General features: G+C 45.7%; 1 protein-coding gene across 1 annotated transcript in view; it reads right to left on the reverse strand.

The window, feature by feature from the left end:
- LOC138301524 (slit homolog 2 protein-like) overlaps positions 1–19415 on the reverse strand; it is a 348568-nt gene extending 329153 nt beyond the window's left edge. The window contains exon 1 of the mRNA XM_069242038.1: positions 18994–19415. Coding sequence (XP_069098139.1) covers positions 18994–19301 — 308 coding nt within the window. The 5' untranslated portion in view covers positions 19302–19415. The remainder of the gene's footprint in view (positions 1–18993) is intronic.
- Positions 19416–19641: the final 226 nt, after the last annotated feature.

Here is a 19641-nt window from a genome sequence, read left to right on the forward strand (position 1 = left end):
CATCAGGGCGCCGAATTATGCTCGGGAGAGCAGAATCTATTCGGCAGATGACAGAGCCTGAGACTGGGAAAGGAATGCAGAAGTTCCTAGGCTTATGTAATTATGTCAGACAATGGGTTTTGACTACAGTACTTTAATATCCCCACTGCTTGCATCTGTCAAACAGGCGAAAACACAGAAAGACAGGATAACATGGACTACGGAGATGGAACAAACCTTCAGTAAGCTAAAAACAGAGATAACAAATGCACCAGTGTTAGGTACACCAGACTACAACAAAGAGTTTTTTCTTTTTTGCCACTGTAATGGCCAGGTGATGACGGCTGTCCTCACCCAAAAGTATCCATTAGGCCACAAACCAGTTGCATATTTTAGTGACCTACTTGATTCTGTCATGAAAAGCCATTAACCTTGTGAACAAGCACCAGCCACAGCAGCCTTGGCAGTAGAGAAAAGTGCCCCCATTGTCATGGGTGAACCTCTGACACTGTATGCTGAACGAACGAGTTACTTACCTTCGGTAACGACTTTTCTGGTGGATACATTAGCTACCTGTGGATTCCTCACCTGATGAATACTCCCATGGCGCCAGCATTTGACGGAAATCTTCTTACTAGTCTCTGCACGTCGACGAGGACGTCACTCTAGCCCACGCGACGCCGTCTGACGTCATACAGGCAATAAGAAGTCCTCGCCGACGTGCCGATGACAGTACCAACATTTTTTACGTGCATGAGAATAATAATAATAACCCAATGCAATGAAAGAGCAAAGCAACATCTCTTAATATTGTAAATCACACAACATTGCAATAAAATAGCTGTAGATTTAATATAACCTTTTTTTTTTTTTTTTTTTTAAACAAATAAATATATTTATACATACGAATCATGTATATACCCAATATATATATAGATTTATATATAAATATACACATATATACAAATATCATACATGCAAAATGTATTGCAACTTTGAAGACCAAAAGGAGCACACTCAAGGATTGCTTGGAGAGACCAAAAAGGCAACGGGGAGGCGGGTGTGACCGTGAGGAATCCACAGGTAGCTAATGTATCCACCAGAAAAGTCGTTACCGAAGGTAAGTAACTCGTTCTTCTGATGGATACAACTACCTGTGGATTCCTCACCTGATGAATAGAGTCCCAAAGCAGTACCACGCCCGGCGGTGGGTGCCTAAATGGTCAAACCAAGAAATCCTGCAGCACTGACCGTGCAAAATGACCGTCCCTTCTGACCTCAGAGTCCAAACAGTAATGTTTCACAAAAGTGTGAAGGGACGACCAAGTTGCGGCCTTGCAGATGTCAACCACAGGAACACCCCTGGCCAAGGCCGAAGAGGCCGACTTAGCTCTGGTGGAGTGAGCTCTAATGCCCTCAGGCGGATCCTTCTTTGCCAAAGAGTAACAGATTTTAATGCAAAGAACAACCCACCTGGAGAGTGTTCTCTTGTGGACTGCCTTTCCTCTCCTCTTGCCCACGTATCCGACAAACAGCTGATCCTCCAGCCTGATATCCTTCATTCTGTCGATATAGAAGCTCAACGCCCTTTTTGGGTCCAGGCGATGTAGTCTTTCTTCCTCCTTTGAAGGATGAGGCGGAGGATAAAACGTGGACAAAGTGATTGCCTGAGCCAAATGGAAGGGTGAAACAACCTTCGGAAGGAAAGCAGCCTTGGTCCTCAACACCACCTTATCCCCATAAAACATTATATAAGGGGGTTTAACCGATAAGGCCTGCAACTCACTCACTCTCCTTGCAGATGTTATAGCTACCAGGAATACTGTTTTAATAACCAAATACCTTAAGGGGCAAGAATGCATAGGCTCAAAAGGGGACCCCATAAGGAAAGTCAGGACCAAGGACAAATCCCATTGAGGCATAACGAATGGTTTTGGAGGATATTGATTCAGAAGACCTTTCAAGAATCTGAGAACAATAGGGGATTTAAATAACGATGGTTGGTCTGGAAGACAAATGAAGGCTGACAAGGCCGACAAATAACCCTTAATGGTAGCTACTGCACAACCTTTCTGCGCTAGAGACAGTGCAAAAGACAAAACATGTGACAGATGAGCATGTAAGGGATCAATCTGTCTCTCTCCACACCACATAACAAATTTAGACCACCTATTAGCGTAGATAGATTTAGTGGAGTGTCGCCTGGCCGCTAAGATAACATCCACTACATCAGGCGGGAGAGAGAAGGAACTCAGGTTGCCCCGTTCAATCTCCAAGCATGTAGGTGCAGACTCTGGAGGTTGGGGTGTAAAACCTGCCCCTGCGACTGCGAGAGGAGGTCTGCCCTGAGAGGGAGACGGAGCGGAGGGCACAGTGAGAGTTGGAGAAGGTCGGAGTACCATACCCTCCTTGGCCAATCCGGAGCTATTAAGATGACTTGGGCCCGGTCTTGGCGAATTTTCCTCAACACTCGAGGAATCAAGGGTATGGGGGGAAACGCGTAAAGCAACTGGTCGCACCAGGTTATCTGAAACGCGTCCCCCAACGCTCCCTGCATCGGATACTGGAGGCTGCAGAATAACGGGCAATGCGCGTTCTCCCGAGTGGCAAACAGATCTATCCGAGGAAACCCCCACATCTGGAAGATTAAACAGACTTGATCTGGATGGAGACGCCACTCGTGGTCTGCCGAGAATTGGCGACTGAGACTGTCCGCACGTACATTCAAGACCCCGGCCAGATGATTTGCCACCAAGCAAATCTGATGGTCCTTTGCCCAGGACCATAGCCGAAGAGCTTCTCTGCAGAGAAGGTACGACCCTACTCCTCCCTGTTTGTTTATGTACCACATCGTGGTAGTATTGTCCGTCAGGACCTGTACCGACTGACCACGAAGGGATGGGAGGAAGGCCTTGAGAGCCAAACGTACAGCCCGTAACTCCAACAGATTGATATGAAACACCTGTTCCTCTGGAGACCAAAGCCCTTTGATCTCCAGATCCCCCAGATGAGCTCCCCATCCTAGGGTGGAGGCATCCGTTATTACCGTGGCCACTGGTGGCGACTGCGCGAACGGCTTCCCCTGTGAAAGATTGTTGCCCGCAATCCACCACTTCAATTCCACAGCAGCATCTCTGGAGATCTTGACAGTACCTTCTAAATCTCCCTTGTGTTGAGACCACTGCCTTCGGAGGCACCACTGAAGAGCCCTCATGTGCCAGCGAGCATGCGTGACCAACAGAATGCAGGAGGCGAACAGACCGAGCAGACGAAGGACCTTGAGGACTGGAACTACCGCTCCATTTCGAAACATTGGAACCAATTCCTGAATATCTTGAATCCGCTGAGGCGGAGGAAAGGCTCGACTCAATGTTGTATCCAGTACTGCCCCTATGAACAGGAGGCGCTGAGAGGGCTCCAGGTGAGATTTGGGCACGTTCACCGAAAAGCCCAGGTCGAACAACAACTGGGTTGTTGACTGCAGATGATGCGACACAAGCTCCGGGGACTTGGCTTTGATCAACCAGTCGTCCAAGTAAGGGAATACTGCTATCCCCTTCCTTCTGAGCTCCGCCGCAACCACTGACATCACCTTTGTGAAGACTCGAGGTGCTGAAGTAAGACCAAACGGGAGGACCGCAAACTGATAGTGCTGCGACCCTACCACAAACCGGAGATACTTCCTGTGCGACTTGAGTATCGGGATATGAAAGTAAGCATCCTGCAAGTCGACAGACACCATCCAATCTTCCTTGTTCAACGCCAAAAGCACCTGTGCTAGGGTCAGCATCTTGAACTTTTCCTGTTTGAGGAACCAATTCAAGATCCTCAGATCCAGGATTGGTCTCAACTGACCATCCTTTTTGGGAATCAGGAAGTATCTTGAGTAACAACCTCGACCCTTTTCCTGCTCTGGGACCAACTCTACCGCGCCCTTTGAAAGGAGGACTTGAACCTCCTGTTCTAGCAACAGGAGGTGTTCTTCTGAACAATAAGATGGGCGGGGCGGGATGAGGGGCGGGAACTCCCGAAAGGGAAGGGCGTAGCCTTTTCCCACAATGCCGAGAACCCAAGTGTCCGTTGTGATAGACTTCCACTTGTGGAGAAAACGCTGTAATCTTCCCCCTACAGGAGAGGAGTGAGTGGGAAACGGTGGAAGCCTAAGGCTGCTTCCCCTGCTGCACCCCTCCAGAGGACGAGGAAGAGGCAGAGTGCTGTTGAGAGGCTCCTCTGGTACGGACCCCACCCCTCCCCCTCCCTCTAAATGACCTATAGGGGAGGGAAGAGGCGGGTTGCTGGAACCTCCCCCGAAAGGAAGAGGAATAAGAGCCACGCCCAAATCCCCGAAACCTCCTGAAAATTCTAGAAGAGGCAGAGGAAGAAGGAGCTTGCAGTCCTAACGATTTGGCTGTGGCTCTGCTCTCCTTAAATCGTTCCAAGGCTGAATCTGCCTTGGCTCCAAACAGTCTGTCCCCATCAAACGGGAGGTCCAGCAGGGTCGACTGCACATCCGCAGAGAACCCTGAGTTTCGGAGCCAGGCCTGTCTTCTTGCCACCACAGCCGTGCCCATCGCCCTGGCCACCGAGTCGGTCGTGTCCAGCCCAGACTGGATAATCTGGGTCGCGGCAGCCTGGGCGTCCGAGACCACATCCAAAAGACCCTGGGGAAGCTCCGTGAATGAAGACGAAATATCATCCATCAGCGCATGGATGTACCTCCCCAGAATGCACGTGGCGTTGGTGGCCTTCAACGCCAAACTGCATGACGAAAATATTTTCTTGGACTGCGCATCCAGTTTCTTGGAGTCTCTGTCTCCAGGCACCGTCGGGAAGGAACCAGGCGCTGACTTTGAGGAACAGGAGGCTTGCACCACCAAGCTCTCCGGCGTAGGGTGTCTAGAGAGAAAGCCAGGGTCAGATGGTGCAGCTCGATACCTCCTGGCCACAGCCCTATGAACGGCCGAGGAAGACACCGGCTTCTTCCACACCTCCAACACCGGATCCAGCAAAGCCTCATTAAATGGCAAGAGAGGCTCAGCTGCAGCAGAGGCCGGATGCAATACCTCTGTCAGCAAATTCTGCTTTGCCTCTGCCACCGGCAAAGGCAGGTCCAAAAAGCTCGCTGCCTTCCTCACCACAGCATGAAAGGAAGCAGCCTCCTCCGTATATTCCCCTGGAGATGAAAGGTCCCACTCAGGGAAAGTGTCCAGCCCACTGGCTGTATCCAGACCATGCAGTCCGTCTCCAGAGTCCTCAATCTCTCCCTCCTATAGGACTCGCTGGTACTCTTGCTCTTCTAAAAGACGGAGAGCACGCCTCCTCGAATGAAGTCTCTCCTCGATACGCGGAGTCGACATGGCCTCCGCCGACGTCGAAGAACGGCGCCGATCTCCAGAAGCATCTGACGCCGCGTCCGGCGCCACAGGCAGCTTCGGCGCCGAGGCAGGAGCCGGAGGACGAGGTCTTGGAGCCGATGGACCAACCGGAGTCACAGGGCAAAATCCTGACTTCGACGGAGGGGCAACCGACGCCGGCACCGGCGCCGAGCCCACATTCCCAAAAGGGAGAAAGGGCATAAAGGGTGCCGGCCGAAGAGGCGCAGGATCACCCAACGAAAAGGCCAAGGGCCCCGAAGGACCAGCCGGAGCAGCTCCTGGAGCCATCTGCTGAAAGATGGTATACATCGCATTAAGAAACGCGGTACTATCGGCTCCAGGAGTGGGAAAAGCCGGATACTGGGGTGCCTGGATCGAGGGCGACCCCGACGCCGGCCTCGACGTCTGCGACGCCGGAGAAAACACAAGAGGCTGCACCACCTCAATCACTGACGCCTGACCAGGTGAAGTCGGTGACGCCGGAGAGGGCAACGGCGTCGATGGATGCGGCGTGACCGTGGGGCTGACCTCCCAAGTCCTCCGACGCCGAGCCGAAGGTGACCTCGAATGAGACTCCTTGCTGGAGTGACGTCGTGAGTCTCTACGGCGCCGGGAGTCTCGATGACGCCGGTGAGACCTTGGCGAAGAAGACTTCTTATGATGTTTCTCCTTCTTCTTTGACTTTGCCATGAATAACTTGGCCTCGCGCTCTTTGAGGGCCTTCGGATTCATGTGTTGACATGAATCGCAAGTCGAGACGTCGTGGTCGGAGCTCAAACACCATAGACAGTCGGAGTGAGGATCTGTAACTGACATCTTGCCCCCACACTCTCGACAGGGCTTGAAACCCGACTTCCTCTGAGACATTGTTACCGCAGAGAAGACTACGCAGCAGACAATACACTGTAACCACGAAGGTAACAGTAACTCCCTCGAAGATAACCGTTTCGAATGCACGGAAAAAAGGGAACTGTCATCGGCACGTCGGCGAGGACTTCTTATTGCCTGTATGACGTCAGACGGCGTCGCGTGGGCTAGAGTGACGTCCTCGTCGACGTGCAGAGACTAGTAAGAAGATTTCCGTCAAATGCTGGTGCCATGGGAGTATTCATCAGGTGAGGAATCCACAGGTAGTTGTATCCATCAGAAATACTGTGTTTGCAATAATTCAGAAAGCTAAAGCAACACTAACAACACAGAGAGTATCAGGCTAAGAGATAATATTATCATTACCATCCTTGAAGGTGATTAAATGCCACATAGTCAATCCTGCTACCTTCTTTGCCCACCCCATTTCAGACACTGACGATGATGCCCAGGATTGTGCCACATATACTCCAGATGAGTGTAGCCAAGCAACAGAAGACTCCATTCTAGGTAGTGTCGCATATTTTGTGGATGGGTCTTCCACAATAGATCAGGACACAGGGGTAAGACATACAGGTGCTGCAGTGATCAGAGCGATGCAGCACAGCTCTTCAGACACACTGCAGACAACTGGACAGATAACTTTGCCATCTCAATATTCAGCCCAGGCTGCTGAATCAGTAGCTTTAGTGGCTGCCCTCAAACACGGGGAAGGAGAAACAATAATAGTATACTCTGATTCAGCCTATGTCACTATGACAGTGCATTCCAGCATTATGTGGTGGAACAGACATGGATTTCTCAAGTCTGATGAAAGCCCTGTCATGCACCGCCCCCTTTTAGAGGACTTGATACAAGCTTTAACACTGCCACATGCAGTTGCAGTAGTGTAATGCGCAGCCCACACGAATGGTCAGGATTTTGTGTCCCGTGGAAATGCCCTGGCTGATTGATCAGCCAAAGATGCAGCAACACGCCCTCTTAGTGACACACATACCACAGTTTTGTTAGCTAGTGAAACACTGACACCTTCAGACCCTTTGAATGCATCCAGACATTACACAGAGACAGCTCATCTACATATAAGGGAGATACAAGAAAATGCCCAGAGCATGAGAAACAGTTGTGGGAAGCCAGAGGATGCACACGGACAGGAACAGATTTAATATACAGACAAATGTCAACAGGGAAGCCTGTCATGCCCCAAGCATTGCTACTGATAGCTCTAAACTAGCTACATCTTCCTTCACATACTGCTAGAGACAATATGTCCCTCCAAATACGTCAGGATTGGTTTGTCTCTAACTTACATGAGATGACTACAATGTACATACACACCTGTACAGTGTGCCAGCAGTACTCACCAAGTCCCACCTTTAAGGTAATAGCTTCCACAATACCTAGCCCACAAAGTCTCTTTAAGGAACTGCACATTGATTACATTGATATGATTGACAAATGCAATCACTATCGCTATCTTATAGTTGTAGTCTGCCCATTCTCCAGGTAGACTGAAGCAGGACCTTGTGTTCACTGTGATGCCAAATCTGCTGCTAATTTTCTGATCCGTGAGGTAATACCGCGGTGGGGTGTCCCTGAGGGGATCAGATCCTACAATGGCACCCACTTTGTCAATAATATATTTTCTCACCTCACCACCTTGTTCGGAATAACACACAAATTGTCCTCAGCTTATCATCTGCAAAGCAATGGAATTGTGGAGCGCCTTAATGGCCTCCCCAACAACAAAATAAGTAAACTATGTGTGACACTGAAAAATAAATGGTTATACTGTCTCCAATTAGCACTCTTTGCTTTGAGAAATACCCCAGTATCAGATCACCATTTGACTCTTCATCAAATAGTGACAGGTAGAACAATGAACACATTTGTGTCATCAACTAGACATAAGTTGGAGACTGAGAGTGCACCTGAAGTTGTACAAACTGAAATGAATGAATACATGTCTGAGCTAACCAAAGTTGCAACGTTCTTTTCTAAACAGGTTACACGTTAAGCCAATAAGCGCGCCCACGCATCTCCTGTAAAGGGTCAACAAACACCATTACCTTTGGGAACTTTAGTATATATATATTGCAATTTTGTAAGGAAGTGGAAGGACTGCAAATTCAATGGACCCTTCCCAGTGACAGACAGCACGACTACAGCAGTGACAGTCCAGGGCCACAAACCATGGTACCACCTCCAGGACATTCGCCTGGCCCCGACCATGCCATCCATCCCTTTGGACACCGAGCAGGAAAAAGAGGGGGGAGAACAGGAGAAGCAACCGGAGTAAAGCCTCCCTCTAATGCTCCAATATTAGACAATTCTTCTTTCCAGTTATGTATTTTATGTTTGTTTTTCCTCCTCAGTGCACTGATATGGATGTTTTTAGCCCTGGGATATATATATTTTTTTATCCTATATCAATTACTACAATAATGCAAAGAACTGTTGAAAATGGTATTGACTATCACCCTCCCCATACTGCTTTGCCTGATAATATGTGGTACCAGCACATGCATAGTATAGGCACATCCCCGTCCAACACCAGTTGTTATGTATGCTCTCTCATCCCCAGTGCTGCTGGAGTAGATAAATTGCATCTCCCTAAAGAGGTATCCCCAAACATTACACATTGTCTCCTGCACCTATTTTTATGCAGAATGAGAGCACAGCTTCAACCAACTCATGTTAGTCCTGTTACTGCACGAGTTAACACAACTAGATTTGACACCACCCCAGAAGTCCTACAAGTCCTGACAGAAAAACAAGAGATAATGGAAGAGATATCAAAAATGAAGAAAGCAGGGCAAAAAAGGTCTCACCCAGATTGGGAAAAAGGGGTATTACATCAAGGTATTTTTGGAAGGTCATACCCATCATCTGAATGTAGTAATTATTTAGCTAAACCTCTACCCCCAGATTGCGCAGGCAGGCCAGTTCTTAGTATCACAGGATCAGTATTTGCCCATGATGAATGGCATACCGAGGCCAAGTTCATATGTAGAGCAATATCATTATGGACACAAGGTCCACTAAGTTTTAATAAGATAATAGGCCAATGTCGGGAAATATGGGATTCAAACATACAGAGATATACATGGACAGGAACTACCATACACCCTAGAATAGCAATGAAATTAACACAGTTTTCTCTTTGTTTCAGAGGGAATGGGACAGGGAAGGTGGGGAGTAACCTCAACTGCAACATCACGACCTACAACGCTGATATGCATGGCGGCACCTCTAGCCTGATGGATCACTACTAGATGTGTGGGGCCCGGCTCCGAACTGGAATGGCCTCTGCTCCCTACCGACTTTGCACACCCCTTCCCTGGTGATACCAGGTGTGGACATCTCTCAGTAACATGACCATCTCATGAGCCGTCCAACAACCTTGCTTCACCATTACCGGACAAAAAGAGCTGCTGAGTATTTTGGTACTGCAGTGTGGAAAGACGTTCCACAGGAACATAGACTATTTAATGATGCCCAAATCTTTTTTGGTAGCATCCTACCATTTATTCAGGCAAAAGCAACTGCACGCTGGCTGCAGATCACTCGCTTTGAATTGAAGAAGACCATAAATGCAACCAAAGATGGGTTTAATGCTATCAAGGAAGAACTCCGAGCACTTAGGCTGATGGTAATGCAACACAGATATGTACTTGATTTAATGACGGCCAGGGGAGGAGTAGTGTGTAAGAAGATGGGATCAGCCTGCTGTATTTTTGTGCCGGCCAACGATTCAGACAATGGGACATAAACTCAGGCGATTCAGACATTGCATGATCTACAAAATAAAATGATCGATGAGGGGGGTGACCCTGATGGGTGGTTCAAGGGCTGGTTCAAATGGGTGCCGTCCTGGATGTCGGGGTTGTTCAAGGCCTTTTTGCCTTTGATGGTGTTGTTGCTCTTGATGTGTCTTATTTTTCAGGTAATAATAGCATGTTGCAAAAGGATGACAGCTAAATTGGGAGGGACAGAGTTGTGGGTATGTGGTGATTCCCCTAGTTTCATTAGTAGATGGGATGGTAGGAAAAGTAGTTGAATAATCAACTAGAGGGGGGAATGATGTAGGGAGAATAGGAACACATCATATACATCACATACATACAAACATAAGTTCCCACACCGAAATACAAACATTTTAGGCTAGAGATAGTTGTAAACCAATGTAAGTAGTTTAATACATGACATCCTAAAAAAGACAGACTGTGGGTTCAATAGAAAAGGCAGGTCATATTTAGGACAAACTAACACTTACTACTTAGGAAACTTATACGCGTGCTGCATTGTTAAGTTAGCTGTGCTGAAACACACAAGAGGCCCAAGCCACATTAGAATGAGAGTTTTTCTTTAAAGCTGCACCAACTGTCGCTTTCAAAATCTTCACTTAGCATGTACAGGGTGGAACAAAAGGGTGTATCCTGCCTCAGTACAAGGGTCCTAAAAACCACAAGTCATTCATATCTTGGTGAGGGGAACTGTGTAAGGGTCAGATAAGCGTTTGCACAAGGCAGGGCTACCGTGAGCATCATGTAACATATAATCACTTTTCGTGCAGAAAGATAGAGATGCTGAATGACGTCAATGTTACTTACCCACCCATGAGGCGACCAATAATCGTGCATGTGCTTTTTTCAAGAGGTACCTCTCCCCTATTATCTTACCTGTACTGCTTGTTCTTGCTTACGTCAATGCTGAACTTGTGACCGTAGTTTTTTGTGGTTTTTACAGTATAAATACCACTGCTTGTGAACTAGAACTTTGAACTTCAGTCATGGCTTCTATGTTGAGACTGCCTGTTGTTTCCAGCTGAAAATCGATTAAACCTATATCACTTTGTCAAATTTCTTGGTCTGTCTTATTTTATTAACAGATTTCCTTCTAACAAACTGCACACAGAGGCTCTGCAATGGCAGGCCTGAGACCTGTTTAAGGGCTGCCGAAGTGGGTAGCACAATCAGTGCTTCAGGCCCACTAGTTGCATTTAATTTACAAGCCCTCTGTATATGGTATACCACTTTCCAAGGCACTTACAAGTAAATTAAATATGCCACTTTTGCATACACCAATGTTACCATGTTTAGGGGAGAGGTACATGCACTTAAGCACTGGTCAGCAGTGGCAAAGTGCTCAGAGATCTAAAGTCAACAAAAAGATACAGAAACAATTTGTGCCAAACAGGCAAAATATTTGGGATATGACCACCCTAAGGCTGACAGGTCTAACAAGTGGTGACCTTTGGATTCATACATCTCCGCTCAAAAGATCGATCAAAGCACAGGGTTATCCTGTTAGTTCTCTTATTACTTCAGAGTCTTTCCTCTGCTCTCCAGCTGACATTCCAATTCATACATTTTCAGCTGAAGCCCTAAGACCATAGGTCAGACCACTTGAGCAGATAAACCACAAAATGTTGTGTTGAGCAGATAAACCACAAAGTGTCACAAGTGGGGAATAACAACCAAATGTCTTCCCAACTTTCTAGGTCTCACTCATGATTCCATAGTGGACCTCCCTTTATTGTCTTCTTTGCCCTATTCCCTCTCTTCCTTCCTTTAGCACAAAATTCCCAGAATTCCGTTCCTAATGTTTTCATTCATATTGATCTCATCTGCTATTCTCCCAAATGTCCCTCCCAAACTTTCTGCTATTTCCCTCCACTACCCAGCTTGCCACTATCATCTTTGCTTTCTCTTCCTCTCACATTCTTCCCTCAATAACACATATCTCAATCCTCTGTAATGAGTCTCTTCTTTTTCTATATTTCTCTGGCTAATATGCAAACCACTTATCATTAGTAGCTCAAGACTTTACAATTCATGCCTTTTCTATCTACCACGCTTGTCAAATCCTACTCTGTTATCCAAACCCCTCTTTACTTCCCTGTTAACTCTCTTAACATGACCTTAAACTGTCATCCAGACATTTTATCTCCCCCTGTTACCTACTCACGAGACCCTGTATGTTCACATAGCCTATTTCAGTCAGCAAAGCAGTCCTACAACTCTTGATACCTGAAACCACCCCACCCAGACTCCGTGGTCCCACTTCACATGGCCTGTTAAACAAAACCAGCCACTAAAATGGTCAACATATAATCCTACCACAACCTGGACTAGAAACTGGATCTCCTCTAACACAACAACAGAAGTAAAGTATCTGAATGCCATTACAGACTCCAAATTCACAGGATGAAAAGAACTTTCAACAATATGAAAATATGACACAACCCTCTTTATTTGGGTTATCCCTATACTATGCTATCATGCGTTGACTATGCCAATGGAATCTATCAATTCAGAGAACTGCTATCAGACAAGTTTATAGTGTGAACTGATAGGACCATATTACTTCTGCTCTCAATGCCCTGCAAAGTCTACCTGAAGCAAAGCCTACCTGTAGCAGGAAAAATATCCTTCAAAGAACTCTACAAAGCAAACTATACAAGGTCATGGACCAGTTTATAGTTCTACACCCAAAGAGAAACAACAAGATGAAGAATGACACTGTCCTACTCATTCTCTACTTTACAAGAACCATCGTAGCATGCAGGTATGGACCTTCTTTGTACTTTCCTGCAAACAGCCTACCCAAGAAAATAAGGAAAATCAGCACTCACCTGTGCAGTAGAAAGGCAATAAAAAATTGGCTTTACCCAAAATACGACCCACCTCACTTTATCGTCACCCAGGTTGTCAGCTCAATACTTTGCCTACTGTGCTAGGGCCCAAATTTTCAGCCACCAACGGTGCAGAAAATTATTGATTTTGAGTGGAAAATTTTGATCTCTCCATGTCATGTTTTGGCCCTTTTTCCATCACAAGCACTAGGCCTAACCACACAAGTGAGGTTCCATTTTTATCTGGAGACTTGGGAGGAAACTGAGTAGTAGAAAATTTGGTGGAAGGAAATGTGTGGCTCCCACAGATTCGAGAATTGGCCCAAACAGAAATGTGAGGAAAATGTGCATCTTTAGGCACTGTTTGAGATTTGCAACAGCTTTTGGGGGTGTAAAAAAACACGTTAGAACCACACAAATCACACCACCATGAACACCCCTGGGTGCCTAGTTTCAGAAACGTCTGAGTATGGTAGGTCTCCATGGGTTGAGCTAGGGCTCAAACCCTGAAGCTAACCATGCTGTACAAAACAAAGCATGAATTCTGATGGGTACAATATGATGTCTCCAAGTCACGCTTTGGAATGTATTGTGTCGCAGGCACTCGGCACAGCCACACAAGTGAGGTATCATTTTGGGGAAATTAGAAAAGTATAATATTTGTTATTAACAAAAACAATTGTGATGCACTCATTAATAATCACCTATAAATAAATCACATATATCTGTCTAAATGTAATCTCATCGGTAACACTACCGTAGATCCAAAATCATCACAAATACAGTCCATTAATAATATCCAGTCCTTTAAAGTTTATTCATGGATACTCCTGATTCCAATTTCCTCCGTAGTGTGTATATAGACGTATAACTCAATGCGTTTTCAGTACTCCGTTGTTAAGGTTAATAGATTACAACAGTCGATATGATTAATTAGATACACAGCCAACACGTGTTTCGTCTTCGGGCATTGACCCAAACAACTTCTGTGGGGCTGAAATTTCATCAGAACAGAGCACTTGAAACAAATATGATGATTTGTTATATACAGAACATATACCACCATGCCTCCTTAAAACTGAGCCCATGAAATAGAAAGACAGTGAAGGGGCAGAAAAAAATCAGCAGATTGAAAAAAGGACAGCATGCCACAAGTAAATAAAAAAGGGGACCTAGACACCAAGCTGTGAAAAATCCCAATGAAATGAGCCATTTCTACGGAACTCTGCAATAACATGAGCAATCATAATTGTATCGTGTAACCATGTGCAAAAGTTCTTTTTGGTGGTGACTGGCAATTTGGGTTTCTGTTTATAACCAATATGTGAGGATTTCTCATCACAGTGCACTTGAAATAGTTAATATCAGGAAATTGTTTGGTATTTAGATATATAATAATACCCTTTCTTTTGGGGTTATATTTATTTTATTTTTCTTAACAATTTGTAGATTTCCTATATTGATTGTAGTTCAGAATATTGAGATATTAGTGTTTTTCATCGAGGTTGCGGTTAGATTTATTGTTATTTGCTTTAATACTTCAGGGTTAGCGACATTTTTCCCATTTGTGTGGAAATAAAACGACGTGGCAGGTGACTGATTTTTGGGCTGGGATGTGCCCTTGGCGCGTGTTTTTCATAGGTGAGGCAGCGCCTCATGAAACTATTATTGTCTCTTGTCTGGTTACACTGAAAGCGGGCACAGAAAATGAAGAAATCACCGGTGCCCAGGCCCAGTGTGTGTCCAATCCTCCAATGAGTTGGAAGACTGGTTCTCTGGAGGTGATTCGAGGTTCAAGCTTGGCAGCAGCTCTTTGAGCAAGCCTGAGCGAAGAGTCGCCACTCCTTGGCTCATATCTGGCAGGTCCTGCTTGAAGACCTGCCTCAGAGGAAAGTTGACAAAGGGGTGCGCTCAGCCTCCAGAAGTCGGAGGCAAAACACTAGCAACATATCTGAAGCTGCAGACAAAGGCTGAGGATGACTGCAGCATACAACAGGTGTGGTGTCTGTGCTGCTGTCCATCGCCAGCATAAGCCTTTGACTTCTCATGATGCCTCTTCGGAAGAAGGCAGTTATTGACATATGTCTGCATGAATCATTCCAGGTGGGTGAATATTAGAAAAAGTAATGCTTGCTCCAGGGCTTTAATCTTGAGCTCATTTATATTTTAGATGTGCTAATTTCTCAAATAAATAAGCTGGTTCTATTAAAGCTGTACTTTAATTGGATATGCTGATGGGCTTCTACTCACTATCACAGAGTACTTGCTACTATTAAGAAGTGGTACTACTCTTCTAGTGTTTTGTAAATAAAAACGTGCTGGTGCCCAAAGTCCTCCTCTTAAATACACGGCTGCTGCAATTAAATGTGCGAACACGGAATGCTGAGGCAGAGTAATCCTGAATCCATCTCGGGCCTCTTCAATCCATTTACAGCCCCTCCCTGCCCCTTCAGTTCACTCCTGCAGCTTTCTGCTGTCTCCCTTTGTGATGCTTTTTCGTTTTTCTCTTTCTCCGTCTTTGCCAAATGTATCTTTTGCTCACAATAAATGCTTGAGATAGAAAATTAAGCGCCAGCCCTCAAAAATAAGTGCCGGTGCTCCGCACCGAAAACAACAAGCACAAATTAAGCTCTGTACTCTCCACTCAAAAGTATTGGACCAGCGCTGAGCAGGTACATTCTCTTTCCAATCAAAGCAATTCAGGTCCTTAAAAAGCCTGCCCTTTGAAAACACTGTCTTAAAGCATTTGTTGTCAGGGGAATTATTTGTGTGTAAAGGGTTTGACTGAACAACGTTTATCTTTCACTTGAGCATACAGAGAAGCCAAGTAGTTTGCAAAACTGGATTAGGCACTTTTGCTACTTCTGTGCTCCTTTAGGGCCTCTCACTCTACCCTAAGCACACTGTGCAGCATATTTCTAAATGTAGCAGAAGGTACAAATGTGTCTGTCTTTCACCACATCAAATTAAAGCCACCACCACCACACTCTTCCCCATGTAACACCACACTCCCGCCCAAGCATTCCCTATTAGGACTCAGACTAGCAGTGCCTGTGGCAGCCAAGCTTTGATACAAGGTAAGGCCGGCGCTGCTACTGGGATACAGAAACTTCAAAATAAAAATAGCTGAATTAAACTTTCTGAATCGTGTCATGCCCTTGAATACATGTGGCCAGTTTAAGAGGGTACACATGGTGCTCTGTAGATTGTAATTTGGCAGAGTTTGTGTTGTATGATAAATTCTTGGCATTATGCTATAGGTTATTTATGTACTGTCTGTATCCCCGATGCAGCTTCACAGCTCTGCAGAAGGAGTAGGAGAAAAGAAAAACACGAGGAAAGGTGGAGAAAGACGTGACACTGGTGTAGCCAGTATGTTACTGATGGGGCTTCAAAGTGCTGTTCATAGGAGAGAAGTAAGGTGCAGAATGCCAGATCATGCTTTGCTTTCAATAGCTCTGAAGTTACACTTGGGCTGCTTCAGTATGCCGAGAGAGACTAGGAAGAACACAGACCCATATTTATACTTTGGCCTGCAAAACTGCGCTAATGCAGTTTTGCGTCAAAAAGTGTAGCACCAGCTTGCGCCATTCCACAGCGGCAGCCGGGCGCTATATTTAAGGAATGGCGCAAGCCGCTGCTAAGGGTGGGCTAAGGAAAATAACATTATCCGGGTCGGGTGGCGGTATGGGGGAAGGGGGTTTTGCACAGAAAAATGACGCTAGGCTGGTTAGAGTAAAAAAAATGACTCTAACCAGCCTAGCCTTATTTTTTGACGCAAAACCTACCATACCACATGACTCCTGTCTTAGAAAAGACAGACGTCATGCCCACCACCCCAATGGACAGCACAGGGGACAAGGGTCCGCTGGGCATGGCCATTGCACAAAGTGCCATGTATGGGGGCCCATTTCAGGGGCCCCAATGGCACTTTAAAAAAATGTACCAAATACTTACCTCTACTTACCTCTACTTACCTGGGATGGGGTGCCCCATACTCCGCTGTCCCTGTGGCCTGGGAAGGGCACCTGTGGGCTTATTCCACGGTGTTCCATCATGGAAATAGGCCCCCAGGACACCTAACGCCTTCCCTGACCCAGGCGTTAAATAATGGCAGTAAGCAAGCTCAGCATCATTATTTAGGCCCGCCTCCCTCCCATGCACCATTTTTGCACTGGAGGATAAATAAGGCGCTAGGGCCTTAGAGTCATTTTTTGCCCCGGAATGCCTACCTTGCTTCTCATTGACGCAAGTTAGTTTCCCGCTAGCAAAAAATGACATTAACTCCAATATTTTGACATTAGACTAGTCTAGCATCAAAATATAAATATGGAGTTAAGTTTGCGCTGAATTAGCGTGAAAATAATTACGCTAATGCAGCACAGAGTAATAATCTGGGCCACAGTATGTTGTGCAATGTGGGTTGACCCTACAATGCTCTTGTTACCCAAAGACTACTTCAAAGAACTAAGAAGTAAAAAGAGAAAACATGAAGGATTCTGCGGTTTGGAAAGCACAATGATGAATGCCTTGCTTAGAGAGAGAAGTTATGTTAGGGCATTGGTGTGAAGTGGATGTTGTGGGTTTAACAAAACCGCTCTCTCAAATTCAATGCAGTTGGCAAGACCCCGTGATGTTGTGAAAGTTATTTTGACTCTGCTTCCAAGTGCGCACTGTTGTCATTGGAGTATTCGATGTTAAACACTGGCTGTTTGCTAATATATGTCAAAGTTCACTTTTGGTGTACTCTCTGATCTTAATTTTGGAGCTTTTTCAGGTGAGTTTTTTGTTGAATATAATTATTTTCGATGGTCTCCTCCCATTTTGTTTTGCATGCCCAGCCAGTCCATCTTCTGCATGTGCCCTTCCTTTGAGTACATCCTACTGTAGACCTATTGTAGGCTGTACTGACAGTTGTAAAGAAGCTGCACAGCCTAATGGCATTGCACAGATAAGTGGGACAACGCTAATGACGAAGGGCAATGGAATAAGACAAGCTGAGTGATGACGTGTTAGCAGACTTGAGGGGGCATTAGGTTTGAAATATTGGGGGAGTGTTCCACAGAAGGTTTTGGGAAAGGGGTCTATTTCCAATCCACTCCAAAAGCCTTGCTTTCATTTCATCCCCCAAACAAATCCATCTTCTTCTTGCCAAGACGCCACCCTTTAGTCTAGAATTTGCTGAAACACAAAGACAACAGCATAGGTCCTGTGTAACATTTAGTACTAGAGTAAGAAAGACTTGAGAGTGAAGGACGGAGGGGCGGTCAGAGTATGTGACTTTCTCTTGAAGTGCGTCTCTTGTTGTACTGTGAAGACCCTCACAGCTTGCCAAACAAGTCATGCTGGAATTTCTTTAACTGTAGGGTGGTATCTTTGCATGTGTATCATTTTGTGGTGTTAATCATGTGAGATCAGGGAAATTTACTGTTTTGGAACTCAGGTTATTTAAGGGGTTTCAACATTCCTGCTGCCATACTTCTTGGAGATGGGCTATAGTCTGTTTCTGTAAAGATCAGCAATCAATGCCAGGTTCAGGTTTAGATTTGTGATGACTGACGTATCAGATATACGATGATAGTGGAGATAGATCTTCAAAATCAGTAGTAGTAGAATTATGACATGATTGCAGAAGTTCAACATCGCCCATTGAGCTTGCTCTCATTGTGTACATATTGAATAAAAATTAGAATCATGCTTAGAATGTTTCTGGGAGACTGTTTTTACATATTTTGAGGTTTGCAACTTTGGGCTGTTTTTTGGGCTGATATTGGTCTGCGTTGGGCTGAATTTGGGCTTGAACTTGGACAGGTTTGTGCTTGGGAGGGGTCTCAAAATCTGGCAACACTGCCCATGGACACTTCAGAGAATGCAGCCAATTCTCTCAAATAATCCATTTAGTATGTCCCTGGCTTGGCGTGTTCCATCAAGTTGATGGCTTGACGACTTTGGGACTTTAGTTGAAAAAAAATTATAAATGGAAGAAATGATTGACCATCTGTGAATATCAAACAATGACTTCGTTGCGACTTTTAAATATTATGAGACACTTTGAAGGTCAAGTACCTCGCTCTCAACCATTTTACTGTAACAAATAAAATCAACGTTGCCAAAAATTTGTGTATTTAGACTCACAGGTAGAAAAAGGTGTCGTTATAGCCCACGATTGTTGGTATCTGGGTCAGGCGATCGCTGCCTTCGCCTCCGGCGCATGAAAGAACATGTCGCAGACAACGGCACTGCTTCCCGCAAGGGATGACATACCGGGCACGGCTGTCGTTGCGTGACGGGCTCGAGTGCTTTGGGCCCTGCGCCGCAGCCATGGTGGCCGGTCTTTGCACGAACTCCAAATTTGATCCGTAGGCGAAATCTAATAAGAATGTGGAAGGTGAGGCTAGGAGGAGGAGGAGCAGGAAACAAGGGCCTCCCGACGGAGGCTCCATAGCGTGACCCTCGTTTCCTCCAGCGCTAGTTTGTTAACGTGTGGGCAAAACGGTTCAAAAGAGGCGCAGAGACACGTTTGGTGAGCCGACGCCGGGCATAAACGGCTCACAGAAATAACGACGGGACGTCAGCATGAAATCCTACGGTTAGTTAGAACTCTGTTGTTTAAGAGCTACTCTCTCTTTATTAGTCCAGCAACACGCTGGACTAGATGTATTTTAAACGTACAAGGCTCTCCTTGTTTTGGATTTCAGCGTTTGGCCCTACCATCCCAGCTGCTCCATCAGAAGAAGCAGACCGTTTAGACAGATATATTTATATATATAAAAAAAAAACTTA

The sequence above is a fragment of the Pleurodeles waltl genome, chromosome 6 (genome assembly GCF_031143425.1).
Source record: "Pleurodeles waltl isolate 20211129_DDA chromosome 6, aPleWal1.hap1.20221129, whole genome shotgun sequence".
Classification (NCBI taxonomy): domain Eukaryota; kingdom Metazoa; phylum Chordata; class Amphibia; order Caudata; family Salamandridae; genus Pleurodeles; species Pleurodeles waltl.